The sequence below is a fragment of the Falco cherrug genome, chromosome 12 (assembly GCF_023634085.1).
Source record: "Falco cherrug isolate bFalChe1 chromosome 12, bFalChe1.pri, whole genome shotgun sequence".
In the NCBI taxonomy this organism is placed as follows: domain Eukaryota; kingdom Metazoa; phylum Chordata; class Aves; order Falconiformes; family Falconidae; genus Falco; species Falco cherrug.
Window position 1 is genome coordinate 32,131,985 of NC_073708.1, and position 23,109 is coordinate 32,155,093.

Consider the following 23,109-nt stretch of genomic DNA (forward strand, 5'->3'; position numbering starts at 1 on the left):
CTGTAGAACAAGGCCTTTGTAAACAGGGTGATGAAGCTATGGCTACCACATTTATGCGACAGTCAATAAACATACCTACTCCCAACCATCGCCAGACTGAGTCATGCAGGCATCTTTTATGCACAAAGGTTTCTGCTACCCTTCTGGTACAGCCCCACCAGCAGACCTTCGCTGCAGGAGTCAGTTTAAAGAGCAGAACAGAGTATTCTCTACTATTTTCCCACATACCATCTTTTGTGAGCATATTGATCCCTACACCAGAGGTTTTTGCAGTCTTAACAGCCTGAGTAAGAACTATGATTTATTGCATTCTTCATAGCTGTGCTGGTAAAGCCTTTTAACTCAGATCTCCCCCAAGTTACAAGTGTGATCCCTGGTTTACAGGGGGGGTGGGGGTGGCGGGGGGGATGAGCAGAGAAAAAGGCGGGAAGCATATGATAGAGCCACTTTATGTATTTAAAAAATGGGGCTGAATCATGAAACGCATCATCCCCAGTGCGTTATGATGCAACGCCGTGCGGGCCGCCCAGGCTCCGGAGGGGCCGGGGGCCGCCTGCCCCTGCTCTCCGCACAGACCCAGCGGCGAAGGGAAGCTCCGAAGGCCGCAACAGCAGGCCTTGCCCCGCTCCCCTCCGCGCTAGGGCGAGCCACGTCCCTCCCGCAGCGACACACACCGCCAGGCGGGCGCACGACCGCTAAAACCAAGCGGGCTTTCGAGGGGCTGCCAGACGCACGCCCGGGGGCCTCAGGAGCGAGCGGGCGGCGCCGAGACCGCCGAGGGCCTCGGGGCGGGAGAAGGGGCCTGAGGGACGGCGTGGCTCCGCCTCCGGCCTCGCCTGCCGCTCGCTTCCCGCCTCCGGCCGCCCAGCTCCAGCGGGCTGTGCCGGCCCGGGGGGGACCGGCGGGAGGGCCCGGGGGGGACCGAGGCGCCGACCTGCCCGGCCGTTACCTCAGCCCGCTCGAACGACGCCGCCAAGGGCTACGCGCCACTCGCTGTGATTGGCGGAGGGGCGATGCTAGAGCGGGACCAATCCACCGCCGCCGAAGGGGGGGGAATCCCAGCGGAATGGTTCGGCCCAGCCGCCTCCCATCCCCCCTCGCGAGCCCGAGCCCTTTGGCCAGGCCGTTACCAGCGCCCGCGCGCGCCCAGGCAGGACCCCGTGGGCTGCCTGCCGCATTGCCTGACGGCGGCGGCGGCGGCGCGGCCCCGGCGCTGCCGGCGGGGCGGGCGCGGAGGCGTCTCTCGGCCGCCGTGAGCCGGTGGGAGACGGGCTGCCGGCGGTCACCATGGCCCTTCGGTGCTGGCGGGCGGCGGCGGCGGCTTCCGCTCCGGCGTTGGAGTGGGGCGGCCGCGGGCACCCGGGCGCGGGGAGGGGTGAGGGCGCGGGTCCTGGCGGCGCGGAAAACGCGCCAAGTTTCCCGTGGTGGGGAGAGCGGCGCCGGGGCGCCCCGCGGTCTCCATGGCAACTGGCGGGCGGCGGCGGCGGCCCGCGCTGTGCCACCATGTAGCGGTGAGGAGAGGCGGCCCTGCCGCGGCCGCCATCGGCTGCCCGGGGCCCGCCGCGCTGTCGCCGCCGGCGGGCGAGCGGCCTCCCGGGCGGGCGGGACCGTGAGGGCGGGCGGCGCGGGGCCGGGCCGGGCCGGGCGGGAGGCCGCGCTGCCGCGGGGCGGGGGCGGCTGTCAGAGCCCGGGGCGGGGGGCTGCGGGGCCGCGCTCCGCTCCCGCTTCCTCCCCCCGCGCAAAGTAAACGGCGACTCGCGTGTGTGTGTGTGTGCGTGTGTGTGCCAGGTGTGAGCGCCCAGCGCAGCCTCCCGGCCGGGCCGGCCGCGCCCCCGCGCCCCAGGAAAGATGCCCGGGGTCTTGCCGAGTGACAGCGCCGGGCCCGCCAGAGGCAGCCCTTCGAAGAAGAACAGGCTTTCGCTGAAGCTCTTCCAAAAAAAGGAAGCGAAAAGAGCGCTGGATTTTACAGAGTCCCAGGAAAATGAGCAAAAGGGTTCGGAGTTCAGAGGCGCTGAGATGTATGTAAGAGTTCTGCTCTGGATAAGCGTTTCTGGCGAGTTGTGAAGGTAGCCCGGTAGCCCAGCGGGCCTCTGGTGTAAGGGGCAAACACGGCTGCTCCGACCACTCTAAGCCGTGTGTTCGTGCATCGCTGCGTGCTTCGGCACGTACGCAGTAAACCCTGCAGCAAGTTAATCAAACCAAACTAGCCATTTGCTGCAGTAAATTTCTATAACTATTCTAAGAAAACAACTTTGCCACGCTATGGACATTTAGTTGATACAGACTTTTCAATAACTTGACGAAGTTTACGCTATTCAAAGTTAATATAAATAAGGTAGTTACTGGGATGCTGCTTTGTTTAAAGTATGTCAAAATGTAGGCTTTTACAAAATTGAGTTTTAATGGAAAAAACATTTAGTTTTAAAGGTTATTTCTGCTGGAAGGAAAAGAATTGATTGCGTTGCTTACTGTAGCTCATTAGGGTGTTTCAAGCCCTGAGCAAATCTGTCAACTCATTTCATTGCAGGTAGTGAGGAAACTTAAGTGGGAAAAAGAAAAATTGCTTTATCATGGTCAGTTACAAATGTGTTGAAGCCTAAGATTTGGTTCTGTTGTGTCAGTATGGTGCATTAATCGCTGTATATAACGTGCCAGGTTCTTTTTTTTTTTTTTAATCTTTTCTGTGTTTATCCTTTTGGTTTGCATCCAGAAATGAAGTGGGAATCTGGAGGAGGCGACAGTAACAGAAAATATGTGCTAGACATGTTTTTCTTAGTCCTGCCTTTGGAATGAACAAAGAACATGCAAAAGTATTTTAAAGAGAACTTTTTTGGTTCCTTAGATTGGTCTCCTGATAAGTTTTGAAAACTATTGGAACGGAGAGCAGCTTTGCCTGCTTCTTTATAAACCCGTCTCTTTTTGTGTAGGTTGCTGAAGGGAAGTGTTACAGCCTGTGTTTGAGTGCCTAGAGTAGCCATACGAACACTCTCAAACACTCCTGACATGGTTTTGGTCTGTATATATTAATCATTAGTGCTGTAAGCTAGCTCCGAGATGGTGGATGGCCAGAAGAGAGATGGGCATGCATACCAGAAAGTAGTTTTCAAAAATTGTCTCTTACGTGCTATTTTCCTGTTTTCTTTGTTTAATAGTGATCAGGTTGTTCCTGCAGCACAGCTTCCCTCGCTCGTTAGCTGTGAGAAAAAAGACAACATGTTGCCTTTTGTGGGCTTGAACAATCTGGGTAACACTTGTTACCTTAACAGCGTACTTCAGGTAAGGTCATGTTCAGGGTGCCTCGAAAGGGTGATCTTACTTGGTTACACGCAAATGGATGAGATTTGTAGTTTGATAGTACACAGATGTCTGGATGTAGTATGAAGGGAATCTAATTACAGCAGGGGAAAAAAGATGATACTGCAGGAAATGTGGGCACCGCAGGTTGCCTTGACTGGGTAATTATTCAATTTACATACTCTGGGTACCTCCCTGCTATGAACAGTCCTGCATCTTTGTGTGCTGTGCAGTAGCCTTGGGAGATGCAAAGCAACGTGGATATGTACGTGGAGTAACTTCTTACTTTACCAACTGTTGCTTTCAGGTATTATATTTTTGTCCTGGTTTTAAAACTGGAGTAAAACATTTATATAACATCATTTCAAAGAAGAAAGAAACTTTGAAGGATGAAGGAGAGCAAAAGACAGAAAAGGTAATGTATCTCACTACATTCCTTCACTTGTAATTTTGCAAGTGAGGCTGCGTGCCAGAAGTGTAATGAAAATTTGACTATATTGTTTTCTACAGTGCTATTTTGGGTAAAGATAACATTTGAGTTGTTTTGAACTTGTGTTCAGAGTGTCTTTAAACTTGTAAGCACAGTTTGTTGACAGAAGAAATTCAAGAAGATAGCTCACTGTGCTTCTGATGTTAAGATAATTATAATACAGTACTTTCTGTGGATGGACATTGGAGTTTGGGTTTTTAAAATGATGGCTAGTCTAGCTTTTGTATTTGTTTTCTACTGGCAAAAGAACAATATATTGCCTGAAATCTGCTTCCTATTAGCAAACAAAAAAATCAGTCAAATGTCTGTGAGAAAACTGAGTGCAGGAGAGAAAAAGCTTTAACTTGTCGTACAGACAAAACTGCAAGTATGTTTATTCTTTCTATATTGTTATTACAGGGAAATTGTAAAGAAGATCCACTGGCAAGTTATGAACTAATCTGCAGTTTGCACTCATTGATTCTTTCAGTCGAGCAGCTTCAAGCCAGCTTTCTCTTAAATCCAGAAAAATACACAGATGAACTTGCTACTCAGCCACGAAGGCTACTAAATACCCTTAGGTACAAATTATCTTAAATACGTTGTCAGAATTTCCACCTGAAGTTTTGAGGTCATTATCATTGCACAGCATTAGACACTTGTGGAAGGTAGATTGTCTTAAATTCGGGCCATTGTTACAGAAAGTAAGTTTTTCATGTTTATTGTAACCTCCATGATACCATAAACTTGAAAGGAAATTTTCATTAAAAAAAAAAAAAATATTGTTAAGTCCAGCAGTGGATTTAAAACAGTACTTAGCCTTACATATGTACGTTTTCTCTTTGACCTGAGAGGGACTGCTGCTGTGTTGCAATTAAACGTGTGTTCAAATACGTAAGGCTGTAGCCACCTTCCCATGGCTCTCTGTGACAGAGCGGACTCCTCTCTAGGCCTGGAGAGGATCCTCCCCTGATTTTATATTTTAACCCCCTCATTTAAATAGAAATTATGTTAGCCAGTAAGCAGAGAGTAACTAGTCTTCATTGTTTTGCTCGTTTACTTTTAATAGAGAGCTCAACCCTATGTATGAAGGCTACTTGCAGCACGATGCCCAGGAAGTTCTGCAGTGTATCCTGGGTAACATTCAAGAAACATGTCAGCTACTGAAGAAGGAAGAATTGAACAAACTGCCCATGGAAGATCCTACAGCTCAACTCGAGGAAAAACTTAATCAAAATACTGAAAGCAATGGAACTGGCAACCCTGCTGAGGAGGAGGAGAATGTACCTAGTAGCCACATTGGAGACCTGGCTGAAGACAAGCTACTGAAAGGAAATGGGAAAAGAAAAAGTGACGCTGAGGGTGGCAATGTAAAGAAAAAATCCAAAGTGTCGAAAGAGCAAATTGCAGCAGAAGAAAATCAAAGACAAACCAGGTCAAAGAGAAAAGCAACAGGAGAAAAGTTAGAAAATCAAACTGATGCCATTGCCAAGTGTTCCAGTGAAAATGAGAGCGCAAAGCCAACACAGAAGAAGTCACGGCTTAGATTAAACTGGTTAAAATCTTCATGCAAACAGCCTAGTATCCTGTCTAAATTTTATAGTCTAGGAAAGTTAACTACAAACTTGGGATCCAAAGACCCAGGGAAAGAATATGACGACGGTGAGCTTGAAGAGTCATCTGTAAAGTGCGAAAATGGTAACAATATTAAAGAATACCATGAACCAGCGTCTCCCGTGGAAAGCCATAATGAAAAAGAACCAAAAAAGGAAGGTTGGTGAACAAGTGTATGGGATTAAAGATACTATGAATAACAAATCACTATGAGTGGGAAGTCAGCCTGCAGACTGCATAGCCAACAGAGCACTAATTACAAAACTACATTTTCAGGAATTGAAAAAGATTTTTATAAAAGAGAATTGATTTTTATACATGTTTGTAATTATTTTTTTAAATAACTTGACCTGTTCAGCCTAGATCTTAATGAGTATTTCTCTAGCGTTATGTAATCATTTTACAATATAAAAAAGCAGTATATTACCAGGTTTGTATTACTGCGACTACTTGTCATATGTAGAAATAGCAAGTGGATTCCAGATGTAAAGGAAGATTACTCAGGAGCAAACAGAATCAAACCCCATTGGCTATGGCCGCCTGTCTCAAGTCTTTACAAACAGTATCCTCCCCTCCCTGTCCTCTAGTCCTTCCATGTTTCCAGCCTTCCCAAGAACTAGGAAAGACACCAGATGTATTATATATGCTAATTGGCTGGCAGGTATGGATTTTGTTGTCAATGAAGATACCTGTTGAGGGAAGGGCCTTGCTATGTATTTGGTACTTACTAATTTGGAAGTTTATGATTCACCCGCCAGTTTTTATAAAAATTTGAAGGCATGCGGAATCTGTTGAGATTGTATTTCTTCAGCAGATGTGACTAAAATTGGCCAACAAGTTTAGAAAGCATTGGAGAAGAGAACTGAGAATACATAGAAACCAGATGAAAACATAAGTGTGATGCTCCATAAGGAGGCCGACAGTCCACGCTAAGAAGGAAGTGCATTGATGACAGATTTTTCCAGTATGTGACACCATCACACTTCAAGTATAAAAGAAGAACCTAACCTTTAAACAGAATTTGAAATTTGAGGGCCAAAAGAAAGAGGCTTCCTATTTAGGTAGATGATACTGTGAAAATTGAATGTGATAAGCAGCCCTTGTCATCTTTTTTTTTTGGGTTTTTTTTTCCTCTTCTTTTTTTTTGTTATTCCTGTTTGGAATCCCCATAAGGCCATGTCTGTAACAGGGTGATTTTCCAAGGATAGCCAGGTTCTGAAGTGTCTTTGGAGTAAAATGCATCTTGATAAGTGATCTGGCATATACTTTCTCTATGTACAGAGCTGGCTGCTTTTGAACTAGTGGAGAAGCTGTTCCAGGGCCAGTTAGTACTGAGAACAAGATGCTTGGAGTGCGAGTGCTTTACTGAAAGAAGAGAAGATTTTCAGGACATCAGTGTTCCAGTGCAAGAAGATGAACTTCCTAAAACTGAAGAGAGTTCTGAAAGTAAGTAATTATTAAAAAGAATGGTGGTGTTTGTTTCTGCTTCCACTGAGGAAGGACAGTGCCATTGTTATCAAGGAACAACTGCTCCTGTTTGTGGTAGTTAAAATTAGAGGCTGTTCTGTGATCTCTCGTCCTGATTAACTTTAGACTTTGGAAACACAGGGCTGAAATGTAGACAGGTCCAGATAGTATTAAAATTGTTTCAGATCTTAACACATAACATGGACTTACTTACATTCCTTCACTGATGTATGTGTTTTCCTGCTTACAAATACTTATCTTCTCTGATTTGGGTCTTCTCTTTCTTCCTGGATAAGAAATTCTGCATTTTCTTAATTTTATAAGAAATATCTGCATTTTTGTCTCAAAAATAAAAGAAATTAGAATCCAGATTTTTTTTTTTTTATTCATTTGCTGTAAAAAATTGTTGGGTTTTTTTTCAGTGTTTCAGACTGTTGTTACTTCAATAGCATTTGTTTTATATTTGTAAATGTTAGTCCCCTGGTATCTTTCACAAATTCTGGTGATCTATATATAGTTTTTAGTTACTTTCAAAAGTAAGCATGGCAACAATATATTTTGAAGTTCAGAAGTTTAAGGAAAACAATTTTAGTTCCCGTGGACTTAATTTGGAGCTGCTTTTTGTATTTTTGCTGCCCCATCCCGTTTTCCCGAAGGACTTCAGTGTGAAGTGTGTGTGGTGGCATTCGTATGTGAAATGCTACGGGCACTGTAGGTGATCTTGTCATCAGCAGTGTGAAGCTGTCAGGGGATGGAAAATGTGAAAAGTGAAAGGGCACTTTCTGGTGATTTTTGAGGTTTGCCTTAATGAATGAAACTCTGGTCTCAAATACATGCAGCCAGTTTCTGGACGTGGCAACAGAATTAGTACGTGATCTGAACACAAGCTTTGGGAAAACCATAGATTTTGAGTAATAATATCCATTAAGTGATATTTTTATCACTTCCTGAAATGATTCAAAGATTTGAATACACCTTCTATTTCTTACATGTTGAGTGTTCTTTACAGCATTGACAGTTGTTTTTGAACATGCCTTAACTTGACATATTTTGTTTTGTTGTTATTCTGTTGGGGTGCATTGGAAACGTGAATAATAGCTTATCTGTGAATGTAATGATTCTCTTTTATAGTTTCTCCAGAGCCAAAACCAGAAATGAAGACTCTTAAATGGGCAATTTCGCAGTTTGCGTCAGTGGAAAGGATTGTGGGAGAGGATAAATATTTCTGCGAAAACTGCCATCATTACACAGAAGCAGAACGCAGCCTTTTATTCGATAAAATGCCTGAAGTTATAACAATTCATTTGAAGTGCTTTGCTGCTAGTGGCTTAGAGTGAGTATGCAGATTGACTATATTACGAAACAGTGTGCTGAAGGAAGGGAAATCTTACCAGAAGAGATGAAAATATTGTAACTTTTCCAAAAGCGAAAGCAGATTTCTAGGTTGAAATTAACTTAAATCAGTGGGACACAGCCCCTGATTTCATAAAGGATTTCTGTTGTTACCAGTAGTGGCAGAAATTACAAATCTACTTTCAGGAGACTTCTTAACAAAAATTGTTTTACCTATATTCTTACAACAGCCTGATGTCCTGATGTTTCTTTAAAGTGTTTACTTTTTGTATCACCTGTCTGTGTGAGTTTAGAGGCAGGTTTAAGTACTTCAGTGGAACAAGTAATGAGAAAAAATCTGAATTTTACGGTCATATGATCATAGCTAGTAGCACTTTGGTCTCTAACTGAATGTGAGTACTAAAATTTGGAAAAAGTCAGGAGATAAACGTTTTAAAGGGTTAACACGTTACAAAAATTGATCAATTCCTTTAAAAATAAATAATGTCAACATTATTGATGTTCAACTACTAAGCAATCACTTTGATGTTATATACTGTGGAAAACCTTATTTTTTGAAAGATTATTCTTATGAGAGTGTTCTATAACTTTTTTTTTTTTCTTCCATACTTAGGAATTTAGGGATTTTCTTTGGGAGGGGGAAAAAACCCCAAACAAAATACCTGTCCCTATGGTACTGTACACAAATGAAACAATGCCATGACAATTTAAGCACAGCATTGTGTAGTAAACTATTTATCCACTGATGTTCAAATAATGAAAAATGACAGAAGGCTTCATCAGGAAAAACTTCTTAAAACTATAAAATACTCCCCCAGATCCGTTAGAAAATTGTCACACCATTAATTGCATTTTTGAGAGCAACTGCACAATTTTAGTAACATTTGCAGACTTGGCCTGTATTTTCAACCTCTCCTGGTATTCACTAAAATGTGACTTTTGCTACCTGCAATACTTTGCTGGATGCAGCAAAAGAATAGAAACTTGTGTTGGTGTCAGCATCCCACTAGCTGGCACCTGTGCTGGAGAGCTGAGCATGCTTCTGTGCTGCAGCTTGTGTTTCACAACCTGATGGTAGGCGTAGCTCCCAGGCGTTACTTTGGGATGTGCAGGAAGTTACTTGGGCACAAACCAGTTCGGCCTTTTATCCACCAAGTTGCCTGTGCTTTGCATTTCCCTGTTAGTTGGCCTGAGAGCTTCAGAGCCACCTTTGCCAGTAGGAAGTGTAATGCATGAAGTCTTCTGTGGGTATTTGTCCCCCCAGTATTGTAGAACTGGAAGTGTATAGGGGCCTCTGGCAGTATACAGATACCAGATATTAGCTGACAGATGATTTGTCAGAGGATGCTCTGTAAGCAAATGCTGGTGACTGTGGTCAATATAAATAAATAAGATTTGTAAAGTAACTAGTGTAAAGGATTACATAAAGACACTTTTACATGTAGTTTGCCAAGGTTAAAACTAGAATTCTCACTCTGGCTGGTTTTAGTATTTGGTTTTAGGACTATCTAAGTTTCTGACAAAGTAGAAAGGAAGCTTAATCTGTCTCTGCAATGTCTGCTAACTTCTTTTCATGCAAGTTTAGGGTCATAATATACAAAATTGTCTTTTCATTGTTCTGCGTATTATTTGACTGTCACAACAAGTCAGAGAAAAAGTTGCGCACTTCTTAAAAATCCTAATGCTATTGTTGAGCAGCCCTTGGTGTGAGATGGTATTCTAGTATGATTACAGGCCAATCAAAAAACCACGACCTGAGATGTTCACCTGAAAGGAACCCTGAATATTGCCTTCAGTGTGCTTCTACAGCTGCTACTTTTTTGTCTCTGTGAGGAAGTACTTGCAGCTTGTAGGGTAACCAGCCACCTCCTGAATCACTTAACCTCTTCTTCTGTCCTAGCAATCTTCAGGTCCTTGCTCCAAAATACTCAGACCTATATCTGGGTCAGACTGAATCCAGTCTCTTGTGTTCCTTATGTGTCCTCTGAACCATGTCATACATTTTCTGCCAAGTGCTAGCTGCCAGAGATTAAGGAAGTAAGAGTGGAAAAATCAGATGTAGAATTGGAGTCTGTGGTGAAGCTGAAACTGCTTAGAAGATGGTTTCCTGTTTTTTTGGCTTGGACATTTTATCTTGGGCAAACCCATGTCATTTCTAAACATCTTGATTTGGAGTAGTAAAGCACAGATGCAAATCAAGTTGGGAGGAGCAGAGGCTTGTGAGCCAAAGCACTGGCTTACTCCATAATATCCAGAGTCACTCTTATGGTGGTGGTTGAACAGTAAGCTTTGATGGAACTTCCCCCCAATTGACTTACTTAAACTTGTAACCTTTACCGTGAAACTACTATGCATTTCATATGTGAGATGGCAGCGGTTTGCCCTAAAAGTAATGAGACTGTTTCTCTAACTTAAACTAAGATTTTTAAATGAAGAGTCTTCATACAACTTCTCTCAGTGCCCATGTAAATTTGAAATCTTGTCTTCTCAGTTGTGTTCTACCGAGTTTTCTGATAACTGAGTTTGAAATAAATGAAGAGAAATGTAGCAGAGGGAAATGGTAATGTAAATATTTTCAGTTAGTAGGGATTTGCTTCATCTTTGCTAGATGCTGGCTTGCAGAGTGTTTGTTTTTTTTAAATAAAGCAGCCAGTGTGCAAATCTACTTGCCTGGGGATGAGTAATTGTCTTTGGCAAGTCTGTGTGTGTGGGGAAAAATGCTAGGCCATATGTGCTCAGAATGTGAACCTATTAAGAGAAACGTGTAACTGGTAACATCTAATTAAGCATTTCCACTATATGAATTTAACAATTGGTGAGAAAACTAGATTTTTGTCGAAGTGGTATCAGGTAAGAGCAGGTGATTGGTTTGTTTGTTTGTTCGTTTTTAATTTTAAAAGGCTTACTTTAGGTTTCATTACAGTCACATTGGCTGATAAGCGACAACAGTGCTTACACCGCTGGAAGTCTTTATTTGGAGTGCTTCACATCCTCGTGTGTTAAAAGCATTGCAGTTAAATAGCTTAAGTCTTTAAGGGTCTATAATAACTTGAGGTGTTAATTCAGTACAGTGGGTAAAGTTCCACGAATTTATGGCCTCAAAAGATGTAGTTGCAGAAATCAAGTTTGTTGTGTATGAACTACTGTGCATCAGTGCAGATGGCAGGAGGCAGAGTACTTGGCATGCAATTTTTCTGTCTTCAGATTCTTATCATTAAGAAGAACAAAAAGCTAATAGGAAAAGATTTCCTCTCTTATTTCCTCCTCTCCAAATCTTTCTGATGCTGGATCTCATTCAGAAGAAAGGTAGAGCCTGTTTTTTAATGTTTTATGTTAATATGATTGTCTTAGTGTGATTGAGTGGAACTGGATTTCTGATCTAGAGTATCAGCAAGCAGTTTCTCTGTTTCTTGACTCACTTCTGAATATCTCTATTTCTGGCTACTAATAATAGGGATTTTCAGAAGATTTAAGTTATATAATTTCTGATTATATGCTCTTTTGTGTTTCTTTTGGTGTAGTCAAATGTTTATGGTAAGCCTAGGTTTAAAATGAGATTTCAGTTAGACTTGAGTGACTGAGGCCATCTGTGTGTGTGTAAATGTATTTATGTTTATAAGCGTTTATGGCTGGGAATGTTAGTGAAATGTTTAGAAGCACAGCAGAGTCAAAACTAAACCCAGTAAAAGAAAAGTAATATTCTGTTACTGCAATTATGCTTATACTGTTACGGCATATCTACAGTTTCCTTGGGTTAAAGATAAGTTATTCTTTCTTTGTGATAAAATGCAAGTTGAGTGATAGGAGTTAGCTCTTTGGAACCCAAGTTTTACAGGGTTGGTCTTTATTCCCCTCTATCTTTCCCTGCAACACCCTAACGGTTGAGCAAGACTGAATCACCACTGAAATCTACTAGGATCATAACATATTGTTAACTAAAGGGGCAAATTAAATTGGGCTGATGTAATATGTAAATCATGTAAGATCAGAATCATTCAAGGTGGCTGATACGCAATAACGTAGAAGATCCAACACTTACTTTCTTTTCAAACTCTTTAAAGATTCTTATTGTAATGAGAGGACTTAAACTTTTCTCATTGTACATGTGTGCGCTACAAACGGAATGCTGAATATGGAGTACTGGATGCTTTTCGGAAGTAAAGCAGCTATAGATAATTGTTTAAAAAAACCCAATAACATAGGATGGTTAATGAAGATTCCCTAGTAATAAGAAAGAGTTGGTAATTTATTAATCTTTAGATAATCATTGCATTAGCATTGGCAGTATACTGCAGTGCACAGAGATGACCTGAGAAAAGTTAATTACTCAGTTTTTCTGAGTGACATTAAAACTAGTTGAAAGTAAAATAGATTTGTATGCCTTTACTTAGTTCAAAGGTTTGGAGAGAAAAATAAACTCTCCAACCCAACCCTGTTTACTTCGACCTTGGATGCTGAAGAGTGTTTTTAATTTTTTCTTAATCTGGAATGCAGGGTGGTGTCTGGGAAGTGCAAGTATTCATGCACAGAAGCACAAATGATAACCAAACAATTCGCTAAACTCCCTTTATCGTTACCATTTAAAAATTAACTTTAGTCAATACTTCAGAAAAAGGGACTTCAAAATAAATAGTTACAAGGCTGTAAGATTTAACGTAGATACTTGTAAAAATTTCTTTGCTGAACAGGGGTGCCTGAGCCAGGCTCATGATAAGCAAGCTGAAAAGCGAGCAACTTCTCACATTCAAATCGCCCATGTCTTTTTAATAGAAGGAAAAACATATAGAGCCAATATATGGGCTGCTTACAGTAGTGTTTATTGTCAGCTGTTGTAGCAAGAGGTTTTAACTTTCCCTTTCTCCTGAAGGTTCGATTGCTATGGTGGACTATCCAAGATAAACACTCCCTTACTGACGCCTCTCAAACTGTCTCTAGAAGAATGGAGCACAAAGCCAACCAATGACACCTATGGATTATTTGCAGTGGTAATGCACAGCGGCATTACCATTAGTAGTGGACACTACACAGCTTCTGTCAAAATTACAGATCTTAATAGCCTAGAGTTAGATAAGGGAAACTTCATCACTGACCAAATGTATGACATGATAAAACCAGAACCACTGAACGAGGAGGAGGCAAGAACTGTTACTGAAGACTACGACGATGGCGAAGTCTCTTTTAGAGTCAATGGAAACACACAGCCGGGTAAAGTTCTGAACAAAAAGAATATGGAAGCTGTCGGACTTCTTGGGGGGCAGAAGAGCAAGTCTGACTGCGACCTGTACAACAAACCTGCTAACCCCGAGAAGTTTCTTAGTGTAGTTACTGAAAACAGAAACCCCGAGTCTAGCAGTAGTAACGGAAGCGCGGAGTGCAGCACAGAACACGGTGAGCAGAATGGTGTTGCTTCCAGTGGACTAGAAAACAAAGCTTTGTATGTACTGCAGAGCCTGAAAGAGTATGAAGGGAAGTGGTTGCTTTTTGATGATTCTGAAGTGAAGGTCACAGAAGAAAAGGACTTTCTGAATTCTCTTTCTCCAACGTCGTCCTCTACATCAACTCCTTACCTACTGTTTTATAAGAAGATTGTAGAGTGATACTGTATTTTGACTGTAAATATTAGGGATTTGCATACACCTGTTGGTCTGATTTGCATCAAAACTACCTGGAAGAAATGGCTGTTTCTGAAGCTACTGGATCATCATGTTTCTGCTCTTTTTGTTCGGTGTAAGTGGCTCAACTTGAATTAACAAACCATGACATAGAACTTAACTCACATATTAACTTTTATGCTGGAGAATAGTGAAATTGCCTTTTAGAAATACCAATTTCTATAGTTCCTAAATGATGCCTACAGTACACAGTAGTGGTTTTAACACAACTCTAGGTCTCAGACATGCCTATTGTATTATTAGCTTTTTTTTTTAATAAAAGTTATTTGTATTCATATCCTGGAGTAAATGTATATTAACTAGCAAATTTCATCAGAAGTTGTGTATTTTTGTAACTTGGGAAGTAATACTTCATATTTAGTCTTTGGGTAATCAGCGTGGTTTATTCTCCTTATCCAGTTCTATACTGCTCGGCGCAACTCGAAGCACAAGAAAAGGGTCTTGTAACCTTGTTTAGTGTATCGGAAGGAACTGAACTTAATAGAAATGTTTGAATGGTCTAATTTGCATCTTGTTGCATAGGTGTTAAATGGGCAAAGTGTAAATAGGTGTGATTAATACTTCAAAACAGGGGGAGTGTGTAGTGTAATTAAAATAATTTTGTACTTCTAAGAGTAAAGCCCTCTAATATGCATATCTGTTTGGGTGAATTTGGAACTTAGTGGTGATCTTATAACAGTTCATTTGTACTTGGAGCTCACTGAAAGGTGGGAAAACGAAAGCATTTGGCTTTGATGCTTTGTCAAGAATGTATATATGAAATAAAATTTATGATACGCATCTGAGACTACTAGATCAGACTTTTGTGTTTGGAGAGGGAAAAGCAGAAAGTGGAAGTGGTTGGGCAGTCTCACACAAAGGCTGGGAAACTGTCTTAGCGAATGGATGATTTAAAGTGCTTTAAAAAAATAACATTCACTGGTTTTTAACAAATTCTTTTACAGCATATCCTAATTCAAGCCTAATTCAAAGGCACTTGACGACTAGAGGCAAGGGGAAAGGGAAACAGATTATTGCAAAACCAAGTGATATGTTTGGCACTAAATACTAGGGATTAAAATCCCAAATCATCTGTTAGATGCTAAAATGTTAATATGAGTCCTATAAACTGCAGACAATTAGAATCTTAAAAAATATGACTCAATATTACTTCTGCTGTCATGTGATGCATGGAATGACTGCTGGATGGATGGAATGAAGTGCTGCTGCAGAGAGGGGCAAGGAAAGATATGCAAGATGTGAGTATGCCCTAGTTTTCTGGATATATGTAAACTTTTTCATATAAAAAATAATTTATTTACAGTATAAGCCCAGGAAACCTCTACCTAGTCTATTCTGCAATACCTAGTTTTTTTACAATCTTTTACTACAAGGTAGTATAAACACTGAGGTAACTCATGAGAAGTATCTTTAGTGTATTTTCAGTGTTATGGTGGACCTCTGATTTTTGTACAGGCCTTGATTTTTGCAGTATATCCTAGATGATGACGTATTACTAAAATATGTTTCAGTCTAGAAAGCTTGTACTGTCAATAGAAAAAGAGTGTTAAAAGCTGGACTAAATTTAGAGTTGCTTATGAACTCACGCTGAATAGATGTCTGTAGTAATTATCTTCAGCAGATGAGAAAAATCTTGAATTACAAATAGATTAAGACCTTTCCCGCTTCCAAAGCATTGTCACCATAACAAATAATTTCATAGTCTAAACCAAAGAAATAGCTACATTTTACAAAGGAACAGTAATCTTACCTTGCAAGGGTAGCCAAATCACATTACAGAATGCTATTTTTTTTACTGCCTGCAGTATGGGGTTTGCTGAATTTCAGCCTGCAAATGAAAGTTTATTTTTCCACACTTGACCCGAGACTTATCTTATTCCATTGTAGGAACAGGAAAAGTTCCAAGCAAACAAAAACGCTGCTACATTCAACAAAATACTGGCTCAGTGTAATCAAAGGAAGATCCAGCTGCCTTCCATCATGCTATACAGCTTGAGAGAAACTTTCTTTGCAGGCAGCTGAAGAGAAAACAATCAGCTGCAATATGCTGAATGAGAAAACACCCACTCTTCTGGCATATGGATAGATAGGATGGGGTCAGTTTTTTGGAGGCTTTCTTAAGTAAAGCACTTGCCACCCTTCCTGAACTAGTCACTCCCCCCCCTGCAACTCACATCCCACAGTTCGCTGTAGTGGAAAACAAAACCTGGCTGAAACGTCCATGATGCTACACTTGAGTTTGGCACAATTGTCGAGCTCTATGTACTGGTAAGCCAGTCAGATTTATGCTGAGGTGGGGCCACCCAGTAAAATCAAAAGATATTTATACAAATTTGGATTAAGCCAGATGCTTTCCTAGCTGGAGAAACAATATACAAGGACTACTTAAATGAAGGTTTCATTCTTTCATGGCTTTTTTTTACCTTTTTCACTTCGTAAATATTTCACATGCCTCTTCATATACTTCTGCAAAGCAACGCTCTCCTTCCTTAGTGTTTGCAATAGGCCTTTGCAGCGGCTCAGGGTAGGGGGGGAGGCTTAGGTTAGAGTTGTTGGCTTTAGGCAAGAAACTCCATGCAGGCTTCCCAGTGTTACACCCTGTAACACAGGATTACTTGTGGTCACAGGAAACAGTCAGGGAGCAGCAGGCTGAGCAGAGCACAGCACATATTTATGCTACCAAAAGCACCGCCGCTGTGAAGCTGTTGGAACGAAAGAGCATGCGAGAGGGAGCAAAACTTGGCAGTACCACTTGCCTGTCCCCACAGCCAGCGTGCCCTGCACCATCCCGCGGGGTACCGTCCCGCTGGAGCAGGCCATGCACCTACAGCCCGCAGTGGCTCCCACACACAGTGCCTTTCCAGCCCTGCTCAGCGGTACGATATTCCTGCTACGAGCACGGTGATGGTCAGCCACTAATCACTCAAAATAAGCATCAAGAATAACAAAGACCCTCCCCACCCTAAACCTTCCCTGCTGATGCACAAAGGTGCCGATGCTGCAGCTCCAGCTGCTAAAATAGAAGGGGTGAACCCCAAAGAAACACCCTCAGCATCTTCTAACATACAGGAATGTGTATGTTAGAACTGAAGGTAAAAAAACAATTTCAGTTTCAAATACAAATTGGAAGCGATGATGTATAATTATTGAGATCTTAACCGCTCATGTATAAATGCCATTTTTTTCTTCTATTTTTATATACATAAAAGGTATATTTATAAAATTGAAGGTTAATATATATGTGTGTATATATGTATATGGATGCATATTTAGGTATTATAGAGAATAAGCTTGTCTTTAATCACATACCACCTCTTCCAAGGGATCTTGTTCAATACAGAGAGGCAAAAATAAAAAGGGCTAGATGTAGGAGTTGTGTACTCAGCTCCAGTAATGATGTTTCCTTGAAGTGCTGTGTTAGCCACCAAAATAACGGCTGTAAAACAGATGTTTTTCTTTACGTAAGTAACAATGCAAAGAATGCTTTCTATGTAAGCTTTTAACTTAAACTATATGAAGTCCTTTTATGTTCTTTTCCCCCATGAAATTAAGTTTTTAAATTGAAAAAGGGACACAAAAAGCAGTCTAGTTGCATGTACATTGCTAAGATGAATTGCACATTCAAAATTACGAGGAGATGACTGTGCTCTTTGGACTTCCTAGCTGGTGGAAATGACCACGTACACACAGAAGTCCTGCTGAAACTCCACTTCACCGGTACCAAACGAGGTGAAGTGGTAACAACACGTGCCTCCATTCTTCTGATGGCCACAGATGGAATTATTTCTCTTTGCAGCAATTTGTACTCAGAGTTACAAAGGAAAAGGAATAATTAAAAAATCACCACTTGGTTAGGAAGTTGTTACTGTAAGACTTACCTTTCTCTGAACCTTTTTCCCAAGGATGGCGAGCTCTGAAGTCCAATGCACAGGGAATTAAAGTGTAAACATTCACATATTTAATAGTACCATCAAAATAACCATCATCACTACATTAAAAACTTCAAAAATGCATTTGCGTATGGTCCTAATATAAATTAAATATATGAACTAAATGTAAATAAATTTAACATTAGGTAATGCTATAAATAAAGGTAAATGCGTTTAGTGTACCTTTGAGTCATAAAAATGCCTTAAAAAACAGGTAAGTTTACAGCTTATCACCAACACTCTGGATACCACTGTCATGATTTTTTTTCAAACATTGATAAGTCTACATTTGACAATTCAGAATGATTTTTGGCCACTGAACACTTTGATGGAAGAAGAGGTGTGTGGGATGTCCAGGACGAAGTCCAAGTTTTATTTCACAATAAAACTTCTTTGATTCCCAGCGCTGATAACAAGGCTCTTTCTTTTCAAAACCTTAATTCTAAGTGCCATTTTATTTTGGTTTTTAACTTGTTTAGATATCCATTTTGCGAAGGCTCATCCTGCTGAAGGAGTCTCTGAGGGAGAGAAAATACAATGATGAGCTCATATTTTCATGATGAAATAAGAAGCCTCATCAGATGATTGATTTTGTACTTGATTTCCGGTATCTCCTACAGCTGGCTACTACAAAAATTAAGTCCACTGACATTAACTCATTGCTTTTCAAATGAATTGGTTTTGGGTCTGCATCTGGGATTACTCAACCGCCCAAGGTTTACCGACATGGAAGCTGATGGAAAGTTTCATTTGCACATACGTAGAGAAATGGCACTAACCATCTGCACTACTGAAATCTTAATTTAAGACTTTCAAATAAATCTCTTAAGTGGAATTTGCCTGGAATACCTGTATTAGACTCCGTGCACAGGCTGAAATTCACAACATTAGAAAATAATTACCATGCCAAAAGCCTGGGTGGGGAAGGAAGCCCTGGTACTCCCACCATCCCCAGTCAGTACCAGACTCCAGCAGAGAACAGCTAGCACTGAGCACATCATCTGGGGGGAGCTTAAAACATCATGAACCTGGGTCATGAGGGAAAGCCGCCTTTCCGCAGTATTCAGCAGACAGAAAAATACATCAAATTCGACTACAGAAACATCTCTAAGCACTGCTGTGTGAGCTGGGAACACTCATTTCCTTCTTCCTCCAGCGCTAAGTCTTGCTCTTTTTGTAAGGTAGTTTTGCCAAGTTTCTCTGTTCACAACATTTTTATGTTTATTCACCATTGCTCTTTACCACTGAACAACATTTACATGAGGAGAGGTCCAAAATCAGGGCTGTATTCTCCTAAACCAATGGTGTGGACGTGAGCCCAAGTCCACAGTCACACAAATCTCCTAAAGAGTCTGTCGTTAAAAGCATCGTCAGTGTCCTGCTCGGAGCTAACAAAGCGCCCTCCAGCAACCCCCCACCCCACTGACTGGTGTGAGCCCACGATGCCAGGGCAGTCTTGCTGGATTGCATCAGCCCACCTTGCTGACAGGGGATACAACAGGGGTTGTCCAACCAAGGATTACATGGAAAGTACCTGCTGGAAAACACTTCTGTTCCTTATTCTGGGAGCCAGAACCTTGATAGAAACTTTATGTACCCAAATTCACCCTGCGCAGCTGCAGCTGGTGCCAGGGGATTACAGTGCTATGGGCTCTGACCTGCTTCATACATTCCCGGTGGGGTTTTGTGTTCAGTCTTATCGCAGGTGAACAAACAGCCTGGATTCCAGTTTACTGGTCTTCCAGCATGGAGGACACCAACTATTTCTCTACCCTGCCTGCCCCTGGAGCTCCTCATCCCAGTTTTGCTGGGAAAAAACAAGTGTCAAAGTCCTGCCAAACTGAGAGTGGTTTTGAATCTAAAAAGAATGGGATGCAGGATGAAAAAAAAATAATTGTCATAGATCAGGATCGAGAGGAACCATTTGCAAACACCACCTACCATAACTGCTGGGAAGGGGATGTGCTCTGAAGTCAGGACAGAAGGGGAGAGGAATGGACTCAACCAAAAGAGCCGCAATTGAAAACAAATAAATGTCACAGGTTCACCAGGAAGATCAGACATCCCAGTCCCGAGTTTTACACCCTCCTTATCTCTGCTGAAAGAGTAAAATCAAATATCCACCTGTGGCACGTGACCGGCAGCACTGCCTTATACAACTGTGGGATCTTTCTATTTATCAAAGGTTGGAGAGCTTCCTTTAACCGGTGATAATTCCTTTCAAGTTCTCGCTGATACTCCTTTTGGTCTGGACCAATCAGGCTCTTGTTCTTGCGCAGAGCATCTTCACATCTAGAAAACAAAAGCCCGTGAAACTTGGGCACATAAAAAAGAACCTGCTTGCTACAGAGTTGTTAATCTAATAGCACCAAAAAAATTAATTCTGTTCCTCTGGGATGACACGTAATATCCTTCTCTATCTTGTATTTTGGGTAATAAAGACTCAGCTAAACCATTTGCTGTCCATGAGGAAAGGAGAGGGTGTCATATTTCCAATTTCCATTTTACTTGTAGAGTGACAACTCCTTTTTTATTTAAATTTACTCTGTAGTTACATTCTGAAGAGAAATGAAAAGCTGATCTCCACATAGCCACTTCCAGCCCAAGAGGATTTAAAGATGTGTAGAACTACTGCTCTCCTCAGGAAAGATTAATAAATAGCAGACTGAGATGTTCATCAGGAACTGTTCTACTTGCAAAGGTGTAATTTCAAGAAAGAGCAGGAAAATAGCTGTATCATCAATGACATTTATTACATATGAGAAAACTACGTTGCCACTGGATCTGTTTGCTTGGAACATTTTTATTTCAATTATATATGCATTTTTTAATTTCTTGGTGCTTGCAAAAGATGCTGGACTAGGACTGCAGCCTGCATTACTCAAGAGGAAAGTAAAGCAGCCATCACATTTCTTGAGAGACTTCTGCCAGCATGCTTCCACTCCGTTTGGAGAAATTGACTTCAGAAGGAAATTAAATCTCCTGGCCAATTCAGCAGTTTCTCCTGACACTGCCAAGCTGTGAGTTCATTTGTGCCAGCGTGGCTAGCTGTGTTTCCTGAAAACAGGAACGCTTGTTCACAACTGAACTGTGATCACCAAGTCATTCCTGATAAACAGCAAAGCCAAACAACTTCAGCCCCTGAAGTCATGGACCAGCAGCACCAGAGAAACAGGGAATCAACTGGGAGCTGCATATGGAAACTGGGCAGATGGAGTTACAACATAGATACTCCCCTCTCTGGATATCCCCCATGTTATATTGTACATGTTCCTGTCTGGTGTGGTAGTAATAACTGCATCTGGCAGGCAGCTGGAAGACAATATTCCATACCTTTTTGTGAAGTCTTTGAAACAGAGCCGTAGTTTGTTATGATGTCTGAAGAGCTTTGGATCGTTGGGTATTTCAGACAAGAAAACTTGTGCAACTTCTAATGGTCCCTTTAGAAGCAGAAGAGAGAAAGTTTCTTGGAACCCTCTGTTATATCCAATCACTGGAGAAACTTCTTGCACATAGAAACATTTGTAAAATGCAACATTTCCTTACAGAATGCATCTTGAATTGCAGCTGGTACATCTGGCGTAAATTACTGAACATCACAACAACTGAATCTCTTTTAGGCTTTTTTTTTTTTTTTTTAAATAAAACTCTGCTTTTGGAAGACAGTGTGAGAAAAGGCATCAATTCTACGTTGTTTTCTCTTACAAGGACTCTCGACAAAGTTTGCTCAACTCACAACTAAGACAAAATTTAAACAATGCAGATAGAACCAAGGAATTGCTTGCCAGCACTGCAGACTCAACCCAGAACCTGACACTCCAGCTGACATTTTTCCAGCTTGCGTATTAGTAGAGCTTTACTCTTACTCCCTCAGTTTTTCCTCAGTTTTTCTCCATTCACTAGTTTGGCTTTCCATTCTGTTCAAAAACCACAACAGCACACAACCCTACTTCCACCCACCAGAGCATGGCTAACCAAAGGAAAAGCAATAAAACATTTTTTACTTTTTTATTCTTAAGGGAGAGGGAGAAGCAGGCAGAAACTACTGTGAATGCTAGGAAGAAGCAGGTCACTGAGGGAGTGAGGTCCCTTCTCAGCCACTTTCCAGATCTAATCACATTCTCAGGACTCTTACTCAAATGGCAAAGTCACTGAGAGCAGCTGGTCTAGACCTACCAGTGACCTTAAACACAGCCCATAGATTGAATGGGGAAAAAAAGCCAAGCTAATTTAGAAATAAGGCCCAAAGCATCCACCACACTGATACATACTACCCCAGCGTCTACAACTGGGACAGTGATCCTCACCTGATTCACTGTGGTACCTACTGATCCTTGCAGCACCATCTGCAGCATCTTTGGGTCCGCAGGGTCTTGGTGGGTTGCAAAGGCCAATTCCTGTGTTTTCTTCTGCATGTCCTCTATGGCAACTTCAATGGGTGTCAAAATGATCTAAGGGTGTAGCCAGAATAGAGGACACTTGTTATGGCTGAGACTGCCATCCAGACACAGACTTTCAGAAACACCAAGGTAGCTTTGGGGTCGCACACCGAAGTGGTGGAGGACACCACCAGGACTGGCAGTCTGGACAGAAGCACTTCAGAAATGCATCCTCTCAGTCTTTGTTCAGGAACATCAAGAAAAAGTTTGATTTCTACATGTGTTTCTACATCTGGCTACTCAAGAGCTTTTTGAGGTTGCTTCCGAGCGGGCAGATTTGCATCCCTTCACAGTCACCGCAACCATCTGCCCAGGGTTACAGCACCATGTTAGTGCCTAAGCATTTTCCATTATGTCCCATCACTCTCACCAGCCCCTACCTACCCTTTAAAAATTAATATAGTTGTGGGATAACTCTCTGTAAAGCCTCAGGGCCCCACTGGCCTAGGGCTGCTGAGGCCATGCAAGTAAGCAGCAACACAGAGCAAAGGACACGCTATTCACGCAGAATGGAAGGGAGCAACCTGCATCACTACAAAGCTCACCAAGGGCCTCTGCATATACCAGCTGCTGTGATCTGGATACACTGGTGAAAGAGATGGCAGGACATACTGCATTACTACATCGGTCTGGTTTTAGTTGAGGTAGAATAGGAACAGAGAAAAGTGCAACAGAAACAAGACATTCTTAACTGAAAATGAAGGAGTGTCATACCCAGTCCCTGCAGCGAACACCCAGAGCAGCTCACAACAGTGCCGGCTGCTCTCGCTCTCTAACAAATTTTTGCACCTTTAACAGAGAAGGGACAGGTAGGCTAGTGATGGCCAGGAGGGTGCATCTGTGTTAATGTGATGGCGTGAAGGGACACGGCC

General features: G+C 41.9%; 3 protein-coding genes across 17 annotated transcripts in view; 1 reads left to right on the forward strand and 2 right to left on the reverse strand.

Moving 5' to 3' along the window:
• KANK4 (KN motif and ankyrin repeat domains 4) overlaps window positions 1-210 on the reverse strand; it is a 36,094-nt gene extending 35,884 nt beyond the window's left edge. For all 7 annotated transcript variants that reach the window (XM_005440439.3, XM_055724506.1, XM_055724509.1 and 4 more), the window contains exon 1: window positions 80-210. The gene's annotated coding sequence lies outside the window, so the exon portion shown is untranslated. The remainder of the gene's footprint in view (window positions 1-79) is intronic.
• A 1,162-nt stretch (window positions 211-1,372) lies between these two features.
• USP1 (ubiquitin specific peptidase 1) lies at window positions 1,373-14,662 on the forward strand. 3 transcript variants are annotated; one of them, XM_055724513.1, is made up of 9 exons: window positions 1,373-1,511; window positions 1,789-2,018; window positions 3,153-3,276; window positions 3,602-3,709; window positions 4,184-4,344; window positions 4,833-5,536; window positions 6,659-6,823; window positions 7,976-8,177; window positions 13,065-14,662. In XM_055724513.1, exons 2-9 carry the CDS (start codon window positions 1,849-1,851, stop codon window positions 13,792-13,794), a joined length of 2,364 nt encoding a protein of 787 aa, XP_055580488.1. In that variant the 5' UTR covers window positions 1,373-1,511; window positions 1,789-1,848; the 3' UTR covers window positions 13,795-14,662. The 3 variants fall into 3 exon arrangements, with proteins under 3 accessions (XP_055580488.1, XP_055580489.1, XP_027662816.2); XM_055724514.1 differs by lacking the exon at window positions 1,789-2,018 and having other exon boundaries at window positions 1,383-1,511; XM_027807015.2 differs by lacking the exon at window positions 1,373-1,511 and having other exon boundaries at window positions 1,846-2,022.
• A 3,142-nt stretch (window positions 14,663-17,804) lies between these two features.
• DOCK7 (dedicator of cytokinesis 7) overlaps window positions 17,805-23,109 on the reverse strand; it is a 107,009-nt gene continuing 101,704 nt past the window's right edge. For all 7 annotated transcript variants that reach the window (XM_055724500.1, XM_055724499.1, XM_055724498.1 and 4 more), the window contains 4 exons: window positions 22,106-22,249; window positions 21,132-21,238; window positions 19,923-20,090; window positions 17,805-18,316 (listed from right to left, as the gene is read on the reverse strand). In XM_055724500.1, coding sequence (XP_055580475.1) covers window positions 18,274-18,316; window positions 19,923-20,090; window positions 21,132-21,238; window positions 22,106-22,249 — 462 coding nt within the window. In that variant the 3' untranslated portion in view covers window positions 17,805-18,273. The remainder of the gene's footprint in view (window positions 18,317-19,922; window positions 20,091-21,131; window positions 21,239-22,105; window positions 22,250-23,109) is intronic.